Source organism: Antechinus flavipes, chromosome 4 (assembly GCF_016432865.1).
Source record: "Antechinus flavipes isolate AdamAnt ecotype Samford, QLD, Australia chromosome 4, AdamAnt_v2, whole genome shotgun sequence".
Taxonomy (NCBI): domain Eukaryota; kingdom Metazoa; phylum Chordata; class Mammalia; order Dasyuromorphia; family Dasyuridae; genus Antechinus; species Antechinus flavipes.
Genome location: NC_067401.1, coordinates 260,361,228 through 260,384,124, shown reverse-complemented (window position 1 = coordinate 260,384,124; position 22,897 = coordinate 260,361,228). Strand labels below are relative to the sequence as shown.

At 31.0% G+C, this 22,897-nt stretch overlaps 1 protein-coding gene across 2 annotated transcripts in view; it reads left to right on the top strand.

Moving 5' to 3' along the window:
* RNGTT (RNA guanylyltransferase and 5'-phosphatase) overlaps positions 1–22,897 on the top strand; it is a 320,433-nt gene that overhangs the window by 6,406 nt on the left and 291,130 nt on the right. For both annotated transcript variants that reach the window (XM_051997380.1, XM_051997381.1), the window contains exons 3-8: positions 215–318; positions 424–512; positions 5,276–5,351; positions 9,091–9,331; positions 18,831–18,940; positions 20,105–20,206. In XM_051997380.1, the coding sequence (XP_051853340.1) occupies positions 215–318; positions 424–512; positions 5,276–5,351; positions 9,091–9,331; positions 18,831–18,940; positions 20,105–20,206 (722 nt within the window). The remainder of the gene's footprint in view (positions 1–214; positions 319–423; positions 513–5,275; positions 5,352–9,090; positions 9,332–18,830; positions 18,941–20,104; positions 20,207–22,897) is intronic.

Genomic DNA, 22,897 nt, shown 5'->3' with positions numbered 1-22,897 from the left:
TCTCCAGTGGATTAAGGCAAACAGAGTTTTAATTGATTTACCTAGGATCATAGTGTCTGAGGTCAAATCTGAACTCAGGTCTTCCTGACTCCAGGCCTAGCACTGCATCCACAGAGCTACCTATTTCTTTCTTAATAGGTGTAAGTCCCAAATCTTTTGACAAATGAAAAACAACTGTTTAATGAATTGTAACAATATGTTTTTCCTTTTTTAGGTTAAAATGGGTCTTTTAGTAGATTTGACAAATACTACAAGATTTTATGACAGAAATGACATTGAAAAAGAAGGGATCAAATATATAAAGCTTCAGTGTAAAGGGTAGGTCAGTGTTAACGTATCATTTTTTTTCCCCAAGTTAATATGGTTGTAATGAATTTTAAAATCTTTTACTTTTTTCCCAAACTTTTTTTCTTGTGTTACTAGCCATGGGGAATGCCCTACAGCTGAGAACACAGATACTTTCATTCGTCTATGTGAGCGTTTTAATGAGAAGAATCCTCCTGAACTTATAGGTATGATTGAAAAACTTGTTTACACTTCTCTGTAATCTTGCATTATGTGATAATGTTTCTCTCTTTATCTGTCTTTTTCTACAAGATAATTTGTTGGCTTGACTGTGTGACTTGTTTCTGTCTACTATAATTTTTTTGTTTTTGTTGGACCTGTGTTTTTTTTTTTTTTTTTTTTTTCCTATATAGGGAACTCCCAGTGAGGAAACACTCTCTACCCTATCACGGTCAAATAATTCAGTATCAGAAAGGGCACCTTATAGAGCACTAACTATATGAGATTTGCCTTTTAAAATACCTAGTTCACTTTAGGAATACTTTATATAAAAACATTCATTTTTGTGGCTCATAAGCTTTCTTTATATCTGATGATCAGTTATTGTTTTAGGTTTAGTGATAATATTTTAACTTACTGTGAAATTTTTAACTGAGAATTTACCAGTGTAGCTCTTTAACCTCATGTCAGGAATAATTAGCATTTCTAGTTTTTCTTAGTTTAGAGATGCTCAGTCTCTGTATAAATGGCTATTTAATTCAAGTATTTGATTAAAATAACAAGTTGAATAAATATTGGCATTTATAGGACTTAGTATTTTGTTAGTCACATACAGTAAATGAAGTCTATTTTATATTTGTACAACATAATCAATAAATGATGTTGCATCCATGTTTTGGAAAAAGCAGAACAAATCTAATCCCTTTTTTGTATAACAGTACTTAAGATATTTCAGGACAACCGTCATTTTCCCTTAAACTTCTCCAGAATAAATATCCATAGTTCCTTTAACTGATCATTACATCTCATGAAATTGAGTCTTTCAAATCCTTTTATTAAGGTCAGACTTCGCAATGCCCTTTCTAGAATATGGTACACTAGCATGGAATATAATATTCCAAATATGGACTGACCACTAGCACTATTGCTTCCTTAGTCCTGGACAATTGCATCACACTGTTTATGCTGAGCTTGCAAAATCACTAAAATCTCCATCTCTTTTTTAGATAAGCTGTTATCTAGTCACACCTTTCCCATGTTATCACTACAAAGTTGGTTTCTTTGAACTCACATGCAAGACTACCCTTTATCTGTAATAAATTTTACCTTATTTAGTTTGGCCTAATATGCTAGCCTGATAGTGCCTTTTTGAATGCAAGATTCTCATGTAGTAGGTCAGTTACTTCTCGATACTCTGGGTTATCAGCAAGTTAGGTAAGCAGTCCATCTCTATGCCTGATAGGTTGAAAAGGTTTAAGCAAAGAACTATAAGAGATAGATTGGAGGAAGCATGTGCTAGATAAGCTGTCACTTCAACTACTACTTCCCCTTACTTTTTGGTGGGGAATAGTGCAGGTTCTTGAACCTAAGCACCTTGGGAATAGAAGTACCTCTCAGACTCTAGGCCCTTTCCAACCACTTGTAGCCAAGTAATCACCATGGAGAAAGGCCCACCTCTCTTGTCTCTCCCTCCCTCCTTCCATATTAATTATGAATATTTGCCAAAAATGGGCATGAACTCTGGCAGTGACAGTATCCCTAAATCACCAGTTCTGCTTCAAGTTCAGTCCCTGAAACCATCATTCCTGAAAGAAGCCTCTGTGGAGATGTGACCTGGCAATTGTTTTTTCAGTTTCCAGAGCCTTACTTTCCCAGAAGCCACTGTTTTTGAAAAGCTGGAAAAGAAAGTTCTTAATCACCATAGGCCTTGACTTTTTTTTTTTTTTTAATATATTTTATTTTATTTTATAATAACTTTATATTGACAGAATCCATGCCGGATAATTTTTTTTTACATTATCCCTTGCACTCACTTCTGTTCCGATTTTTCCCCTCCCTCCCTCCACCCTCTCCCCTAGATGGCAAGCAGTCCTATATATGTTAGATATGTTGCAGTATATCCTAGATACAATATATGTTTGCAGAACCGAACAGTTCTCTTGTTGCACAGGGAGAATTGGATTCAGAAGGTAAAAATAACCTTGGGAGAAAAACAAAAATGGAAGTAGTCCACATTCATTTTCCTGTGTTCTTTCTCTGGATGTAGCTGGTTCTGTTCATCATTGATCAATTGGAACTGAATTGGATCTTCTTATTGCCAAAGATATAAGAATTTATCCTCATATAGTATTGTTGTTGAAGTGTATAATGATCTCCTGGTTCTGCTCATTTCACTTAGCATCAGTTCATGTATGTCTCTACAAGCTACTCTGTATTCATCCTGCTTGTCATTTCTTGCAGAACAATAATATTCTATAACATTCATATACCACAATTTATTTTAGCCGTTCTCCAATTGAGGGTATCCATTCAATTTCCAGTTTCTAGCTACTACAAAAAAGACTGCCACAAACATTTTCAGCAATATTGTTTTAAGAACAACTTTAAATGACTAAGTCATTTTGACTACTAAAGTATTTTATGTATTAAAAAAGTACTTATATTTTATACAATGAAATAGTTATAAACTATCAGTAATATCTGAAAGATGTGAGTAATGGGAAATGCCCAAGGTCCAAAGGACAAATTTTGTCAATTTTCAAAAAAGAAAAAGGAAAAGAATCCATAAATTTTAGTATACCAATGAGTTGTCTTTAATATCTACTGGTTTATTGTTGTAATTGTTAAATTTACCAACTAATTGTGAGGCAAATGTTACAGTAAAAATGATACTAAATTGAGTGTGAGTTCCCTCATCTATTCTACTTATTAGCTGAATGACAATGCATAAATCAGTTAACCTCTCTAACCCTTCCTTCATCTATAAAATGGGCCCAATAATACCTACTGAATGTATAATATTTTGCAGCTTTCCTCCCCCCTGCCATGATTTAATTTATATTGGGAACTCACAGTAAGGAAATTCAGCACTGTCCTACATAGTAGTGAAAAACATTACTTAATTGGAAACAAACTAAATATTTCACATGTAAAAAAAAAATTTACATGAAATGCTTTGATTCTGTACTTTTAGAACAGGGGTAGGGAACCTTTCTTCTGCCAAGGGCCATTTGGATATTTATAACATCATTTGCATGTCATACAAAATTATTGACATAGAGGTGCTGGAAGGTTGTTTTTAGCTTTTAGCTCATCATCACCTGAGGTTGAGGTTGCCTTAGCAAATGATTTCAAGGCCTTTATATGGGCCTCAAGCTGAACATTTCCCAATCCTGTTTTGGAAGAAGCAAGCCAGTTTTTATTTTTTTTTCCCCTCAAAAGTATTTTATTTTTCCAAATACATGTAAATACAGTTTTCAGCATTCATTTTTATAAGACTTTTGTGTTTCAAAATTTTTCTTCCTCCCTTTCCCTTTCCCCAAGACAGTAAGCAATCTGATATAGGTTAAATATATGCTATCTTTTTAAATACATATTTCCATATTTGGTCATATTGCACAAGAAAAATCAGACCAAAAAGGGAAAAAAAACCACAAGAAAACAAATGAACAAACAAAAAAAGATGAAAATACATGCTTCAATCCACATTTGATCTTCATAGTTCTCTCTCTGGATGCAGATGGCATTTTCCATCGTAAGTCTATTGCGATTGGCTTGAATCATATTATTGCTGAGAAGAGCCAAGTTCATTGAAGTTGATCATCACATAATCTTGCTCTTATTGTGCACAGTATTCTCTTGATTTTGCTCCTTTTACTCAAATCAGTTTATGGAAGTCCTTCCAGGCTTTTCTGAAATCAGTCTGTCTATCATTTCTTATAGAATAATAATATTCCATTACTTTCATATACCATAACTTTATTCAACCATTCCCCACTTGATGGGCATCCACTCAATTTCCATTTCCTTGCCACTATAAAAAAAAAGCTACTACAAACATTTTTGCATTTGTGGCTTCTTTTCCTTTTCTTATGAAAGGGAATGTATCTTTGGGGATACAGATCTAGTAGTAAGACTGTTAGATCAAAGGGTATGCACAGTTTGATAGTCTTTTGACTATAATTCCAAATTCCTCTGCAGAATGGTGGATCAGTTCACAACTCTGTGCATTAGGTTCCCAATTTTCCCACATCCCTTCCATCATGTATCATCTTTTTCTGTCATTTTAGGTAATCTGAGAGGTATAGAGTGGTATCACAGAATTGTTTTAATTTGCATTTCTCTTATAAACAATGATTTAGAACATTTTAAAAATATGATTAGAAATAGCTTTAATTTTTCTATCTGAAAATTGTTCATATTTTTTGACCATTTATCAATTGGAGAGTGACTTGTATTCTTTTAAATTTAAATTTGAGTCATTTTAGAAATGAAGCCATTGTCAGAAATACTTTATCAGAAAAGATTGTTTCCCAGCTTTCTGCTTCCTTTCTAATCTTGGCTGCATTGGTTTTGTTTGTACAAAATTTTTTTAATTTATTGTAATCAAAATAATTCATTTTGCATTTCATAATGTTCTCTTTGGCCATAAATTCCTTTTTTCTCCAAAGATCTGAGAGATAGGTCATCTCAGCAAGTGAGTTTTTAGAAGAAATAAGGGTACAATGTTGCTTTGGATTATATTCTTATATCTATCTTAAAAAAGTGGTCTTTCGGAAGAGTGGGAGAGCTTGTGAATGGTTATATGAATTGATCTTACTCTACTGACACTGCACCAGGAACTGAATTCTTTTACTTTTTTTTTTTTTTTTTTTTTGACAAAAGAACTATTGAACTTGTATTTGTTATGGACTGAGATTTTTAAATGGAAAATTGGAACTCTAAATCACCTTGTTTATTTTTTAAAACCAGAGCTGTTTTTGTTTTCTAGGTGTTCACTGTACTCATGGTTTCAATAGAACTGGTTTTCTCATATGTGCCTTCTTGGTTGAGAAGATGGATTGGAGGTAAATTTTCACATTCTAAATGGGAAAGAGATGTTTTATAATATAGAAAATTTTTGATGGTGTATTTTTATATTTATTTTGCCAAGGTCTTCAATTCTTGGTAAATTTTGAATGAAGTTCTTTTAGTTTCAGGCTCTGTCAATTTTTAGGATTCGTAATATGGTATATTAAAAATTTAAATTCTAATGTTTCTGATATATCATCTTTCACTTGCTTTTAAATACTTCAGAATATCCTTGATTCTTTAGTTTGGGCAGTGCAGAGGATAACCTCTCTGTACTTGGGTCATCTTTGTGAATTGCTTTGTCCAAAAAAAATTAAATATCTGATCTTCTTATGATTAGCTTCTCAGAACTTATTTAGGCTTATCTTTAGGGGATAAATACTTCTGTTGCCAGATCTGTAAGTTGAAACCTAATTTGGTAGGAATTATTAGAACTTGTGCTCTTCTTTGAGATTCTTCTTGAATTTGTTTATCTTCAGAGAACTTAGATCATTACCACTCTATTTCAAGGCATCAGAGAACTTCATTGGAGACAAATTACTTATATATTTTTAGTTTTTCAGGTGTATTCTTTTAGTATATTTTATAATTTTAAGTTGATCTGGAAGATTATAATCACCTCTTCATAACAGCTGGAAACCATTTAGCATGAGAATAATAATGATTGCTTACCTTGTATAATATATTAGATTTTTAAAGTATTTTCCTCCACAACCATCCTGTTAGCGAGGTAGTTTTCCATTTTGTAGAAGAAACTGAATTTTAAAACTTGCCACTGTCAATTGTAAATAGCATATCTGCAACTTGCATGCAGGCCATCTAACTAGGTCTGTGATTCTATATTGTCTTTGTCCTGAAGTCATTTAGAAATGAATGGAGGGGAGAATGCTAGGGCAAGAGTTTTTTTTTTTTTTTTAAACAAAATTTTGTAGAGTACCTACTATGTATAAAGCACCATGTTAGCTCTTGGCATAGTCAAATCTCAATTAATTGTAATTCTTGGAAAATTTGGTAACATAAGTGAATTTTTCTGTTAGAGAATTCACCTACTTCTTAAGCCTTTAATTGAAGTACAGATACTTTTTGATATTTGTTTAACTTGTAATTGTTTAGTTTACAATCATTTGGACATGGTTTTTGAGTGCATTAAGGAGGAGGTGGGAGAATTTGAGGCCTCCACTTTAGAGAGCTAGATTTAATCTTGACAACAGAAGTAATTTTATAGAGCTATATTTTTCTTAGTCATTATTCTCCTTTTTTGTTGAATGACTAGTAATCACTGTAGACCTAAGTATAGCAATTATATATTACTTTTCACTTTGCACATATATGTTTTCATAGTATGTCATCTACCTCTGCAAACAACTGTTTGTATATAGGATTGATTCCAAGCACAATTCAAGTTGGCAAAGACTTTATTGTTTACAGCTGCTTTCTATTGCTTTCCCTCCTTTCCACATTTCCCATTCCCCTTAGAGATGAAAAGAAATCGAAACTTCTTTCTGCACTTGGTCCTTGATAGGGTCCTTGACAGTGGGTCAGTAGAGTTGGTGAATATTAAATAAAGAAGAATCCCAGAGATAAGTGATAAGGTGGAGCTGCTGTTTATGAGGGGATGAGAATAAAAGTAGAGAGAGGAAGGAGGACATGTGTATGTGTGTATATATATATATATATATATATGTGTGTGTGTGTGTGTGTGTATTTGTTGAGAGAGAATCGGGAAACGTCTTTATCCAGGATATATTCTTGTGCGTATTGAAGGAGAGGTAAGATTTATAAGTTACTGTAATCAAGGATCTTTTGAACTATAGGAGAACATGTGGAACCTCAGGGTGTAGGAGGTAACATTGACCAGTTCATATGAGCCTTAGAGAAAACAGGACATTGAAATCAGTGACTGGGAGAGCAGCATGTTTAGAATAAAAAGAAATGATGATGATAGCTTATATTTCCATAGTGCTTTATGACTTATAGAATGATATTTTTCATAGCAGTCTTGTGAAATAGATAGTACTATTTTATGCATTGTTATTAAGAAGAGGAAGTTCAGGAGTCACTCAGGAGACTTGCCCAAGGTCACATAGCTAGTAAGTAGAATGTGAATCCAAGCCTTTAGAAGCCAAGTTGTTTTCAGAACTGCTAAATTGATAGAAAACTTCTAATGTGTTAGCATTCATTGGAGTGCTTCATGCTTAGGATCCTAGATTAGTCATAGAATGAAAATTTTTTTTATGGTTCCTGTCAACCTTTGAGAAAGCTAGAGAAAATTTCCCATTTTCAACATCTGCTTCAGAAAAAACTCAAACTCAAGCAATCAGGTCACTGTGCAAATGGATTTTAATGTAAAATATATAATTTAAGATACTTTGCTCCATTCCCTTGTCCTCTTCTCAGATAAATGGAGTTCTTTTTTTTCCCCACTATCTACAAAGTTAGTGGCTGAGCTGTTATCACTTATTTATCATTTAGTTTAATTAGTTTTAGACTTCTGTAGGATAGAATTGTTAAAGTTCTTTTCTGAAATGCATCTGGGGTAAGGGTGTAACATCTCTGCATCAGTACCTGTTAATAAGAAGTGAGCTTATTGCCACAGATATGTTGATGGGGAGATTATCAAGCAACATTTTTGTTCTTTTTTTTTTGTTGTTGTTGTTTTCTTTCCAATAGAATTCTCTCCTTCCAAATATATAGAAAGATAGATTTTAACATTAATTTTTGTAAGATTTTATATTCCAAATTTTTCTTCTTCTCTCCCTCACCTGCCCATTTCCCAAGAGAGTAAGAAATCTGATATAGGATAAACATATATGATCCTTTTAAAAATTATTTCCATATTTGTCGTATTGTACAAGAAAAATCAGACCAAAAGAGAAAAAAACTAAAAAAAGAAAAAGCAAACAAAAAATGTGAAAATATTATGCTTTGATCGACATTGTCTCCATAGTTCTTTCTCTGTATGCCATTGACATTTTCCATTCTATCACCTCATTGTTGAAAAAAGCCAAGTCTGTACAGTTGATCAGCACATAATCTTGCTCTTACTGTGTGCAATATTTTTGGTTTTGCTCACTTCACTCAATATCAGTTTGTGTAAGTCTTTCCAAGTCTTTTCTGAAATCAGCCTGTTTGTTCATCATTTCTTATAGAATAATAATATTCCTTTACATTCATGTGCCATAACTTATTCAGCCATTCCCTACTTGATGGGTATCTACTTAATTCCAGTTCCTTACTACCACAAAAAGAACTGCTACAAACATTTTTGTACATGTGAGTCCTTTTTACTTTTTTATCATCTCTTTGGGATCCAGTATGGATGTTACTGGATCAAAAGGTATTCAAACTATATTTTCTCAAGATATATTATCCTTCTAGATTAAATTGATCTCTATCCCCTTAAATTTGTTGTGGAACTTTTCCAGGATGTTTCTTTTTTACTTACTTTATTCTTGTTAGAATAATTTTTGTTTGTATACTTAATTCTTCATTAGATCAGTGCCTATATCATATCTTTGTATGTCCAGAATTCAGAGCAATATCTTGCACTTAGGTATTACTGTTGCTAGATAGGGATCATTTAACAACTTTATAATTCAAAAAAGAGTTATTTTGAAGAAATATTTACCTTATTCCCTCTTGGCACCCCTCTTCTCCTCATACTTCCTAAGTTAATATATTAGAAATTTTAGGATATCTTTTCCAGAAATAATTTGGTTTCATGTTTTTCTTTAGTATTGAAGCAGCAGTTGCTACTTTTGCTCAGGCCAGACCACCAGGAATCTATAAGGGTGATTATTTGAAAGAACTTTTTCGACGTTATGGGGATGTAGAAGAAGCACCTCCCCCACCTTTATTGCCAGAGTGGTGTTTTGAGGAAGAAGAAGAGGAAGATGAAGAAGAGGATGGAAAAAAGGAATCAGAACCTGGATCAAGTACTTCCTTTGTTAAAAGGAGAAAAGAACGCTTAAAATTGGTAATGTTTTCTAGAAATATTTTGGTTGCTTTTTTTGTCTTTTATTCCCTACAAGTTTCTTAGGAGTTAAGAAAATGATAAATTATTAAGTTTCTTTGAAACTGAGGTAACTTCATAGAGACTAATTAGGTAAACATGTAATTTCACTCATTTAGTCTTTGTTCTTTATGCCTCATAGAATTTCAGAGAATATTGCTAGATATACAAGTTTCATGATTGAAAGCTGCCCCTGTTGGAAATAGGTAATTTTGAAAGGGACTTTAGAAACCATACAATTCAACCTTTTACCTTATTCAGAAATTTTTTGCAGTGGAACTGAATTTTAGTGGTGTTAATTTATTTTGACTTCAATTCTTTGATTTAAAAAAGAAATTCTTAGATCTCTGATGTAAAGTAATATAACATAGTTAAGTTTTTTTGTACTGTGCTTGTGCTTTTCTATTGATACTTGTACAACTTAATGTCTTAGAGGATTGTTTGGACAGTTCAGAGGTTCGTTGAGCCAGGCATTCTTGTCTCCAAGACCAGCCCTCTAATCTCTCTGTGTGTAATAGACTTGGGAAAACTTTAAACTTTAAAATTTAAAGTTCAGTGTATTATTACTTAGATCTCTTTAGAAAAGTGAACAGTGATTCCTATATAGTCTCATTTTTTATGGATGGTCTTTCACTATTCCCTTTTGTAGTTTCTCTCTAGTAATCTATAAACCTTCAATATTAACAACAACTACCACGTAAAGGCAGTCACATTAAGAAGGCAGTAATGAGACTGAAGACAGCTAGATGGACCAGTGAATGAAGTGCTAGGTTTGATTTGAAGGGTCATAAAGAGTCTGACATAACTGATAAATATAAGTATAAAAGTTAAGGGCAGCTAGCTAGGTAGTGCAGTGAATAGAGAACTGGGCCTAGAGTCAGGAAGACTTGAGTTCAAATCAGGATTTAGATACTTACTAGGTATATGTGATTCTGGGCAAGTCACTAACTTTTTTTGCCTCAGTTTCCTTATCTATAAAATAAGCTGAAAAAATTAAATGGGATTACAAAGAGTTAGACATGCAGTCTACAGTCACACTGTAGAACAACAACAAAAATGAGTCTGAGATAATCTATATCAGAAAAGCATCTCTATTTTGGCTTCTTACTTTTTCCTATCCATCCTGAAAGTTTAATCTCTGCATTTCCTATCTCTTAATACTGTTTATCTGTATAGTTAAAAATAATTGTTTTAATTAATAGATAACTTTACTAATATAGTGGTTTACTTAATTTTTTTTTTTTTAACCCTGTACATTTAGCAATATTGTTTGGTCTTTTCCTGTCTCTAATAGTTCTCCCTGCTGGACTCAAACATTAGCTCCCCATTTAAAAAGCATCAAACGAAAAGTAAGAAGTGCCACATTTCAGTGCTGTTGATATGGGAAAATTGCTGATTATATTATTGATGTGTATGTATATATTGTACATATATATAATTTGCATGTGTTTTCTTATTTATATTGATAAGGTCAAGATAGAATATTAAAAATATTAAAATGGCAATGAACTTAGTGGGGATGATAAAAGTGAGGGATTGGTTAGTATTAACTTAGTAATGTAATGAGAAAAAAAAAGTATATATATAAAATTTTGCAAGGAAATTGAGGTTAAGTTACTGCCTCAGAGTCACGTAGCTAGTGTTATGTGAATGAGGTTATATTTGAACTCAGGACCTCCTGACACCAAATCCAGCTCTTTATCCACTGTACTATTTAGCTGCCCTGAGATTAGTTTTTAATACCTATATCAAATAATTCTTTGATTCTTGCCTGTTGTCTCTTTAGAAACATTATTCTAAGAACATAAACTTTAAATTTAGTTATTTTTTTTCAAGGAGTATATTTACAAAGTTTTTTAAATACTTGCAAAGATAGTTTTCAACATTCACTCTTGTAAAACCTTGTTTTCCAATTAAAAAAAATTAATTATAACTGGAAGTTTACTGAGAATTTAAAATGTTTTTGAGTTATAGTAATTTTATTATTATAGGAAAATCCCATTTTAATATGCTTATCTTTCTTTGGAATTATACAGATGATTGGCCAAATCACATTTTCCTAAAACAGGAAGTGCATTGTATAACATAAAAGAATAATAAAATTAAGTTTCATATTATCCATATTCCTTGATAACAATATTATAAAAGAAATCCAGTGTGTTAAACATAAAAATAACTTCAGCAATGAAGACATAACATTTAAAATTCATTATTGCTATTTTCTATTGGAGTAAATGACTTTACTCTTTTTAACTTTTGAAAAGGAATTTTTAAATCCTCTGTCAGCCAGAATGTCTTTAATATGTTAAGATTTCTACTATAAAGTCCATGATCTTAAGTTTATTTATACTTAAAAAAAGATCTCTAATTGCAATGTCCTAAAAGTCCATAAGAGGGGGTAGTACACAAAGAAAGTATTAATAACTTCCACAAATAGCTTCAAAAAAAATCTTTCCATCATCCAGAGCAGTGGTAAGTTTTCATTTTCCTTGTTGGAAATGAGGAAAAGGCATCATTTTTGAGAATGTGCTTATTATCTAAAGATGAAATTTTTTTTATCATTATCATGTACATGATCACAAGTTATTGGCAATATTTGCTCACTTTTATGATGTAAAGAATTCTGTTTGCCTACCTTTCATCATTTCAAACAAGTCTAAATTCTCTCAGTTCCTTATGTTCATTCTCTCTGTATAATTATGTTCTACATTAATATTTCGAGTTTATTAATGTATTCCCTGTTGACAGATGAGTTACCTACTGTGCTTTCTGGTTTTTGCTTTCACAAAAAAGTGCTTCTGTGAACATTTTCTGTATTTATAGGGCTTTTATCATTTTTGACCTTTTTGAGTGTAGGACAGAGGGATTACTAGGTCAAAGGAAAGAGTAATAGTGACTTTTCTCAAAGAGTTCTGTAGAATGGCTGCACAATTTCACAGCTCTATCATTAATTTAACCTCAGTTAATGAGGTTGTATTTTCATTACTCCTTTAGTGTTAACTATTTCTGTCTTGTATCTTTCTTACCAACTTCCTAGATTTGAGGTTTGAAATGTCAGAATTTTTCAAAATTTACTTTTCTTTAATTATGAATAGTTTGGTTAGATTTTGGTAATTTATAGTTTTTTGTTTCATATCCTTTGATTCAATTCTCTTTTGACATCTTGAAAATCAGAGATATTTGATGCAAGGATTTTTTTCTCCCCTTACTCAACAGTTTATCATATTATATCTCTGAAATGATTTTGTTTGTAAAAGGCTTTTAAATTTTATGTAATAAAAAACATTTTATACTTTACAAGTTTTCTTATTCCATGCTTGCTTAAGAATTTTTCCCTAGCGAAAAGTTGTGAAAGACATTTTTCTACTCTCTATTCCATAATTTAAAAAAAAATGATCTTTTAATTTCAGATCATGTATCCATTGGGAACTTACTGTTGCATGTGGGGTAAGATGTTAGTCCAAGACTAAAAGTCGGCAAAAAAACTTGAAATTTTTCCTTCTTGCAGAATTGTGATGTAGTTCCTGTTCCTGGGTTTATTGAACTTAGGGTATTAAGTGAAATTGTTGTAAGGCCTTTTTTCTCAAGTTTGTTTCTCTATCTAGGTATTATTATCTACTGTTATTTATATTTGGAGTAAAAAGTCTTGTTTTAAATTCTGGCTTTGCAACTTACTATCAGTAGGACTTTAAGCAAGTCATTTGACTTTTAAGATTTATTTCTTTTTCCATAAAATGAATTATTTGGGATAGATGGCTTCTGAGGTCCTTCCAACTCTAAATCTGTGATGCCATAATCTTAAAGTAAGGAAAGATTACTTCTATACTGTTTTAAATGGAATTTGAACTCGTCTCCTGATTACATAATCTCATACTCCTACTGTGCTATACTTCCTATTTTACTTTTTAGTAATATTTAGAATAGATGCAAAAATACTGTGTGTCTAAAAAAGTAGATATTTTATTTTAGGATGGATAATTTATTTAGAAGTTTTTAAGTTTTGCATTTGGAAAGAACTAGTAATATAAAGATGAATTGGGATTTCTTGAAGCTGAGTAGCTCTAAACCAAGTAAAAGAGGAAAGACATTGAGGAAAATGAGATAAGAAAACAAAAGTGAATTAAATACTTGCTGATAGAACTTTTGAAGAGGGATCTTACTTATAAAAATAATAAATTGTGCTCTTCTTATGTTCTTAATATAAAAAACAATTTACATTTGCAGTCATTTTTGCTTAAAATGAATTTTTATGTACATCTAATTAGTTTATTTCTGCCTTTTTATTCTAGTCATGTATACGTTTCTTCTGAGTACTGCTTTCTTTACTTGTATTACTTTGTAGGCTTTCCCATTCATTATTTTTTATCATTTTTAATGGTATAACTTTATTTACTATAGTATAGTTTATTCAGCTTCTTATCATCTGTTGAACTTTTAGATGGTTTCCAATTCCGTATGCTTCTAAATCATTCTTGTGTTTTTATAAATGTATACTTGAACAATTTTTTTTCTTCATAATTGCACCATTAAGGTATGGTGTCAGTGGTATTTTTCAATCAAAACATGATTATTTTTATGACTCTCTGAAAGACCTAAGTTTGTTGATTCTTAAATTGATAAGATATTCTTTATCTGCCTTATTATATCACCACCCTTGTATATGACCTTCATGCCTAGTCCTGAAATCCCCAGAGCTAATTGGGAATATTTGCTTTGTTAGATAGATTTTGGGGAATTTCTCCTAGGTTGAGATTGAGAAGCAGTCATATCTTTGAATATGAGTAGTACCCTTTTTTCTTTAAGATATAGTGACCAGGGAGCAATTTGAAGCTAAAAAATCATTTTCCCTAGATTAATAGTTTTTGGGGGGGGTGTGTGTGTATGTATAGAAAATGTTCAAATACTGTTCCAGACACTAGCACATAGGCCATAGGCAAGTAACTTGACCTTATTGAAACTTGAGTGTCCTCATCTGTAAAAATGTGGACAATGATACTTGTACTATTTACTTCACAGGGTTTAATTCAATTCAATAAACATTTATCACCTACAATTTAGGGAATGAATTTAGTCTGGCATTCATTATTTGAAGAGCAGCTAATCCTATGGCTTCAGTCTCCGGTTCTTCAAGCAGGAATCAAAGTCTGTTTTGGATAAGAATGGGCATGATTCTAGAGCTATGTATTAATGCCTCTTTGCAAACTGCATTTAGACAAAACCCCCACGGACATACAGATAATCTATAGGGACATCTACTTTATACTTGATCAAGGATCTTAAGTCTTTCAAAGTTGTTTATCTTTATAATATTGCTGTATAAGTTGTTCTGGTTTGGGCTCACTTTACTCTGTATTAACTCATACAAAACTTTTCAGGTTTCTCTGATTCTTTTAGTATTTCATTATATTCATATGTTTTAATTCTTCAATCACTCTGTCAGTTGATATGTATTCCCTTAGTTTTTCCTTGTTCTTTGCCATCCTTAAAATTGCTGATACAAATTTTTGTACATAGGATTTCTTTTCCTCTTTTATCTTGGAATTGCAGATTAAAGGGTTTACACAATTTGATAAATTTGGGGCATAGTTCCAAACTATGTTCCAAATAGGTTACCAGCATTGTATCAATATATTTTTTCTTTCAGCCCTGCTAACATCTCTTTATTTTCCTTTTTTGTCATCTTTACTAACGTCAAAATTGTATTAATTTGCATTTCTTTATTAGTGATTTAGAACATTTTTTTCTTATAATTGTTATTAGCTTGGATTTCTTCCTTGTGAATTGCTTGTTCATTTATTTTGACAGTACCATTTGAGGAATAAAGACCTTAACTCTTTTTTTTCCCCTGAATTTATTTTCTTTAAGTTGAGTTTATTATACTATTATTAGTATATTGTATAATATATCTTATAGGGTATAATACTTCCTTATCAAATATAGATTTAGAAGGCATAGCTTTAGCCCAGCAGGGTTTTTGTCATCTTTACTTTAAGAGCTTGTTCTTCATTATTGGTCAGAATCAAGATCAGAATAGTTGTACCCCATGTTACTTTAATCCTCTAAAAGATCCAAGTAAATATTACCTCTTGTCTCTCTATTTTTAAGCAGAAAGAGATTTATGGTAGCTGCTCATAGAGTTGAAGCTTCTTTCAAAACTGTATCATCTTTGCCAGATTTGTGTTTTGTATTAGTAATTCACTCACTTTTTTTCACTTAGTTGCCTTTTTTTTTATATTGTAAAAACTATTCTATTTCTCCCTTTTTTGGTCCTAGTCTAAATGCCCTCTATCATATCTTTTCCTCTTAAGTTTGTGGATTTTTAGATGGATTAGTTTCTTGATGTGTAATGTTACCCTACCTCTTTTAAATAATGTGTTCCTTTCAGTGAGGTATGTCCTTCCATTTTTTAAATTCTCATCATAATATTTACCATTTCATATTAAAATTTCTTATTTAGCCAGTGATTTCTTAAGCCTTTCAAGACATTTTTACATAGTTCACTGTTTATTACTCTTAATTTATGTATTGTCATTGGTATATATAAATATATTGTATAATTTCTATTTCTTATTGTTTCTCGTGGGTTACTGAGTAATTTTTTTTTTTTTTTCATTATCATAGCTGTTGTTCCCTAATATGTGGTTTAGTATTTGTATCTGGACATTTTTACTTCATTTTTTTTTTTTTTTAAACATTAAAATATCAATCCCTAAGCAAATTTTTTTTCCTAGTCTTTGTTAATTATACATAATCCTTGATCAAATGCCTTTCATTTCTTTTAGGCCTTAGTTCAAAAAGTCAAATTCTGGTCTTCAACACCATCTTTTTAGCCAATTGTTCTCTTCTAATGTCCTTTCCTTTAATTTGCATCAGTGTGAATGCCATCTTTATCCCTAAATCTTACAGTATCCTTCCCAGAACATCATAATTCTTTTGGGGATCTTTCCAGGTTCCTTCTCATTCTTTCAAGAATCACCAGTGGTGGCTTAGAAGTAGCCATCGTGTTTGAAAAGTCTTGACTTTCTGTTACGTCCTGCACATAGACTTTGGAAACATAACAGGGAAAAATAACCAATTAATTTCAGTAGTAATCCAAGGAAAGAAGCTTAGATATAACACAAAACACATGAAATTTGATAATTAAAAAATTAGGTATAAAAGGGAGAACCTGGTATCAATGAAGACCCCTGTCATTAGGAAAAATGGAACAAAATAAATTGGTAACAAAGATTAACATTGAAAATGTGATGAAAGGTTTGAATTAAGAAATGGAATCAATGGAAAAATTAGAAGGCTGAAATCAGTAGAATAAGCTGAAAAAAAAAATCAGAGAAATTCACTCCAAAAATGCCTTGAAAAGTTTATAAGCAGACTAGAAGAAATAAATCAATAGACATTTATTAAGCACCTAATATGTGCCAAGATGCTATGCTATATGCTAGAGCTGCAAACACAAAAATAAACTGTTCTCTGCCCTCAAAGAACTTTTTATTCTAATGGGTAAAACCACATACATATATATGAATACAAGAAACAAAGATACCAGATATGTTTAGAGGATTCTTTCAGTTTTTGGGATTAGGGGAGGGTGGGTGGATCAGCAAGGACTTCATATAGAAGAGGAAATCTAATGATGTTTTGATTCCCTAAAAAATGAAAAGAAAATGCTTAATCATTTTTTAGGAGATCCCTTGAAATTTCTTGGAATGAGCACTGTCAGAGAACTATCAGTTTGATAAAATTCCCTGGGCACTTTTAGAGTTCGGTGTCCAAAGGTATTGTCATTCATTTTAGAACTTTATTAATAATGAGATCTTAGAAGTGATTAAGAAGAAAAAAAAAATCATTTATCAAATGTTAACTGATATCCCATTTGGAATGTGCTGATTATTCACTGCTCATGAGATAATAGAGAAACGTGATATTTTTAGGTTGGGGAATGTATAGAAAAGTAATGTAATATAATACTAATTAGACTACATAAGAATTGATGAATTTAAAGAATTCAAAAAACTATAAGAAGACATGAAATAATAAAGAAAAGCAGAACCAAAAGAATAACATACACATTAATTACAATTACACATTAACCATTTAGATTAAAATGTATCAGTGACAATAGATAAAATACATATATGAATATTAGATAAACTAAAAAAAAAAGATAAAACCAAAAAAGACGTGTTAAAATTTATATACATTTTTTGAGATATCGTAAAGAATTTAGTAAATGTCAGAAATTCATAAACCCTAATATAATCATTTAAAGTTTCTCTCTTTTGTTCTATCTTTCATGTATATTTATATTATTATGTTTTTGTTTATTTGAATAACTGTACATGTATAAGGAAATGTAAATAAAATGTATGTTTAAAAAGTTGCAACTCTTAACATTTGTATCTTTGACTAATAAATTACAAGGGAGATGGCTTTTTTTTTCCCCTATGGTATTTTGATCTTTTCTATCATGAGCATAGGCAAAGTTGTTGAGTGGTCTAATTTGTATAAACAGTGGTTGAGAGTTAGGAAGTAATAGCCAGAGCATACATAGAGGACTCTGTCGGCACTTGGCAGGGAGGTACACAGATATTATTTATGAGTGTATTTTCTTCCCCTTGGTAATGATGTAAACATTGCAAAGAGATTGATGATTGATTTTTATGAACCTCTTTTTAAAAAAATTTCCCTGATTTAATTTAAAGCTAATTTTGTTTCATGGTTGTTTTTTTTTAAATTAATGCCAACTTGCTTATTGGATTACAGTAGCTTAACTGTAGCATAAATATGGACTTTTCCTTTTAGTATCTAGATTCCAGGAGCTTTCAGTATTTGTATGATATTAGAGGATTTTCTGTCTACTTTATTACTATGACATAATATTCTTGGTATAGAACATATTGACATTTTTTTCAATTGATAAACTGCTTTAAAGTGTTTTCTGCTATTATGCCAAGTGACCTTGGCTTAATTACTTAACATGTTTGTTATTGGTATGTTGCACTTTACAAAATGTATAGCAGTGCTCTAGGAATACTTTGAATACAGCCAAACAATTAGGGCCAAAGAATCCATAGGAGTGATCACAATATTTGGATTCAGATTAAGTTATTTTAATTCAAGCTACATATTTCATTAGACTATAACTAGATAACTATATTTTACATAATCATAACTTTAATATTACAGATTTAAATACATGTAACCATTTAGGGGATTCATTCTTTGCTAAAACTTAAGTTATATTTGTGACAAAACACAAATATAAAAATACATTTATTCTTTATAATTTACATGTAAAAGTTAAAGGATATGGAAGTACAATTCTAAAGAAAAGAGTAGAGCAGGACAGATCAGATTCAGGAATGTAGTCAAAATTTGGACAAAATTATCTGTCAATGATTTTATTATCTTAATGAATCTGTGTTTTAAATTTTAATTATTTTTTTCTCTCTTTTAATTAAAGGGTGCCATTTTCTTGGAAGGTGTGACAGTTAAAGGTGTAACCCAAGTAACAACTCAACCAAAGTTAGGAGAGATACAGCAAAAGTGTCATCATTTCTGTGGCTGGGAAGGGTAATGAACATTTTAAGCATTTTCCCTTGTTTTTCTGCAGCACTTATTAATGGGAGTATTTTTTTTTTTTTTAATAATTGAAGTTTACATTTTTATTTAGAGCACTTAAAAAGAAATTAAATGAGAATATTGTTATCACATTATTTGCTATCCAAAGTTTGTCTTTTAGGCAAAATGAAAAGAATAACCATAACAAAAGCAAAATCTTTTTCATCTGTAGGGCAAAATCAAAGAAGTTAATATTGTAACTTGGTGCCTAGTACTAATAGTTTATTGCCTGTTCCCACTATACTAATTTGGGCATCTGAAAGTACTAAATTTGTCATTTTCTTTCATGGGGAGGGGGGAATTAATGGACATACATTCTTTTATATAACCAGAAGTCTGGGTTTATCATCTTCAAATATGTCTCATTTATCTCACCTTTAAAATTATTGCTGATTAAATTGATTGTATCTGAAAAATGAATCAGGACTGATGTCAGTGACAGATAATTATAGTACTAGTTATTGAAGTGGATTTGCTCTTTGTTAAAACTTAAGCATAAAAAAAAAAAAAAAAACCAAAAAAAAACTTAAGCATATGGTTCCTGAGTTTATCTTAAGAGCTCTTGTCATTGTTTGTAGATATCAACAATATTAACTACAAATAATTGTCACTAAAAGATGAAAATGACAGAGCAAGTAGCATTTATTTTTCATACTCTGTGCAGTCTTGCTAGTACACTTTAATTTTGGCTTTCACTACACCTGTTTCACTACTTCTGGGCATCTTTTGAACAGAGACTTTCAAAATCTATTGTTTTTGCCAGAATGGCTATATGTGATATAAACCTGGGATCTGGAATGAAATTGATTATTATTTCTAATGTAAGCCAGTATCTGAATTTTTTCTAAGTAGGAATATTCTTTAACAAAACTGTTTTAATAGCTAGTTCTCAAATATTAGTGTTTCTATTACTCTTTTAATTTTGTTAACACCAATTTGGAACTCTAGATTATTTGTATTATAAAATCCCAAACAGGATAAACTATTGTCATGTTATTCTCATAGCAGAGTTAATACATTAGGAAAAAAAAAAGGGAATCAAGCAAGGTCGATTTAAGAAATTCATTGTTTTGAACAAATACCTACCATAAAATGATAATTATTTTCTTCTTTTAGGTCTGGATTCCCTGGAGCACAGCCTGTTTCCATGGACAAGCAGAATATTAAATTGCTAGAGCAGAATCCATATAAAGTAAGCTGGAAAGCAGATGGTACTAGGTATGTTTGACTTCTAAAATAATTTGTACAAATCACCCTAATGCTCAAAGACAATTACATTGTTGTTAGGGAAAGTTTACACCCTTGAGAGTGTGAATTTATGTACCAGAAACATGTTTCAGGTCTCTTAAAAATATTTAATTTCTTTTGTGATAATTTATTCTGTCATTATGGAATCATGCCTTCAGAACTTTTTGTTTCCATTATTCATCAATTTGATTTAATCCTACATGGTATGTAAATTTTGTCAGTCTCCTGCATTTATTGAACTTTTGATTGTTTAAGGCTTTCTGTTTAACGTTAAACAATTTTTCAGCATGCCTAAAGGTTAAATGATTTCTTCTTAAGGTTGATTTAATTTTAATTGATGATTACTGAGTATGATCAAAGATTGCTATGTGTTGTCAGTTTTATTATCTAAAAAATAATGACCTTTCTTGAATGGTAGCCCTTTTTTTCTTCCTTTTTATATTTGCATACTATACTTTTAATCCTTTGCTAGGTTGTATCTCCTTGTATAAATACTCTTTGAAGAGTTATTTTGTTATTGCTAATGATTGACTTCAGTGGAGCTTAATGCCTCATTTACTACTATTCTTTACTGATTTTGTGTTTTTTCATTTTGGTAGTTTTTTATTCAGCTTTATATGAATTAGAATTATTCTTCTGATAGAGAGTGAAAGGATTTGCGTTTTTAGGTATTACATAACTTTTTCTCCTTGCTTTTTCATGGCTAAATAAGAAAAAAATGTTACTTTAAAAATGTGGGAGGTGTATTTTTTTTTTTTTTTGTTTTCTTGAGTGCTTATTTTGTAGATTGTTGCCGATTTCTTATTTTGTGCCATTTTGTTTTTTTAAAATATTTTGAATGTTTTATTTAGGTGATAAGTAAACACATCACTTCTGTCATTTAGTCTAGGTAACTTGAGACCCTTGAGATTTAGATGGTAGGTATGGAAAAATAGAGCAGGAGAATATGTGGATTTTCAATTTGGCATCATAAAGATAAACTTTTTATTTAAATGTCCCTTTTTTCCATCTTCTTTTAAGTGAACTCTATATTTTTTATTATGATAGATGATTGTTATGTTAGGGTTTATATAAAGACATTTTCCTCTTTTGGAAAAATAAAAAGTATAACTTTTTTTGCCACTCTTAGAATGGGTTGTAAATTGTAAAAAGAAGTCTTTGGGGCAAAGTTGAAATTGAGGAGTAGGAGAGGAAGCAAAATTGACATCAGAATAATAGATGTTTGTTTGAATGATCTGGGGTTAATCTGACCAAGGCCTGGAAATAATAATTGTGACTTCAGTGAGAATTTAAATGTGTTTCTCTAGTGGGTTACAAAATCTTTGTAAGATTTAGTAAGTACCATAAAAGTATTATCAATATAGGAATTAAAAAGAAAACACAATAATAATCACATTGATTCAGTCCCATGAATAGGTTGAATTCTGGAATTCTCTGCCCTCCAAAATAAAATTTATACCAAACTTGGGATAGAAAAAATCTTTATATTTTTTTTTTGAAAATAAACTTTTTAGAATAAAACTTTACAAAAATTTTATCAGCTTTAATTTTAGAATTTTTTTGTTTAATTATTAACTGAATACTTTTGATTTCCAAAATTAGAGTAGTAGATTTATAAACTATTAGAAGTAGAAAGGATTTGTGTCATATATCCAAATGTGGTGGAATAATAACAGATTGTGATCAGTTAGGGGAATTTCACAGTTTATAAACATGGGAGTGGAGCATAATAGATGAAAATAAGATCAAGATAATGATGATCTGTGTATATAGTTGATATTAGGTGGAGTAGATCATGGAAAATGACTAAGTTGTGAAACTGGAAGGTAAGGCTGTTTTGGGAAGTAACAATATTTGTGTTAAAGTTCCCTGAATATGAGGGCAAGAGTTGGGGAAGAGAGACTGTGAGTTGGGCACTGAACTCATTAAGGAAAGAAGATGAATGTCTTGAAGTTAGTAGAGAACAGTTACTAGAATTTTGATTAGGTGATAGATAATGGATAGATAATGGATAATCAAAGGAGAAATGATTGATGGAGGTAGAGGACAAATGAGACCACAGTGACAAATTTTACAATTGGAAGGAATTCCAGCAACTATCTAGTAGTCCACACGATAATCTAAAAAGAATTCAGTTCCCATTATGACAGATCTTGAAAGTGTCACATAACCTTTGCTTGAAGACTTTCAAAGTGAGAGAACCTACAACCTCCTGAAGCAGTCTGTTCCCTCTTGGGATTATGCTCAAATTGTTAGGGAGTTTTTACTTACATCAGGGCTAAATTAGCTAGTATTTTAGGTTTATTCTGTTTTTTTTTTTTTTTTTTGTTTTATTTTTAAATGATTAACTACTCATATAGATTTTAGAGATAAGAAGGATTTCATTTATAAAGGCTTCAGTACTACTCTGTATTTTTCTGGCAGCTAGACATCATGGGATAGTAGAAAGCATGTTGCATTTGGAATTAGAGCTGGGTTCAAATTTCAGTTCTTCCACTTATTACCTTGTTCAAGTAAATTTACCTTCAAACCTTGGTCTCTATCTGTAAAATCAGAAGATATGATATATGATTTCTATCATCTAAATCAGTGTTTCTTAAACCTTTTTTATGTAATGGTCCCCTTTGTCAGTCTAGTGATTCTTTGGATCTCTTTCCAGAA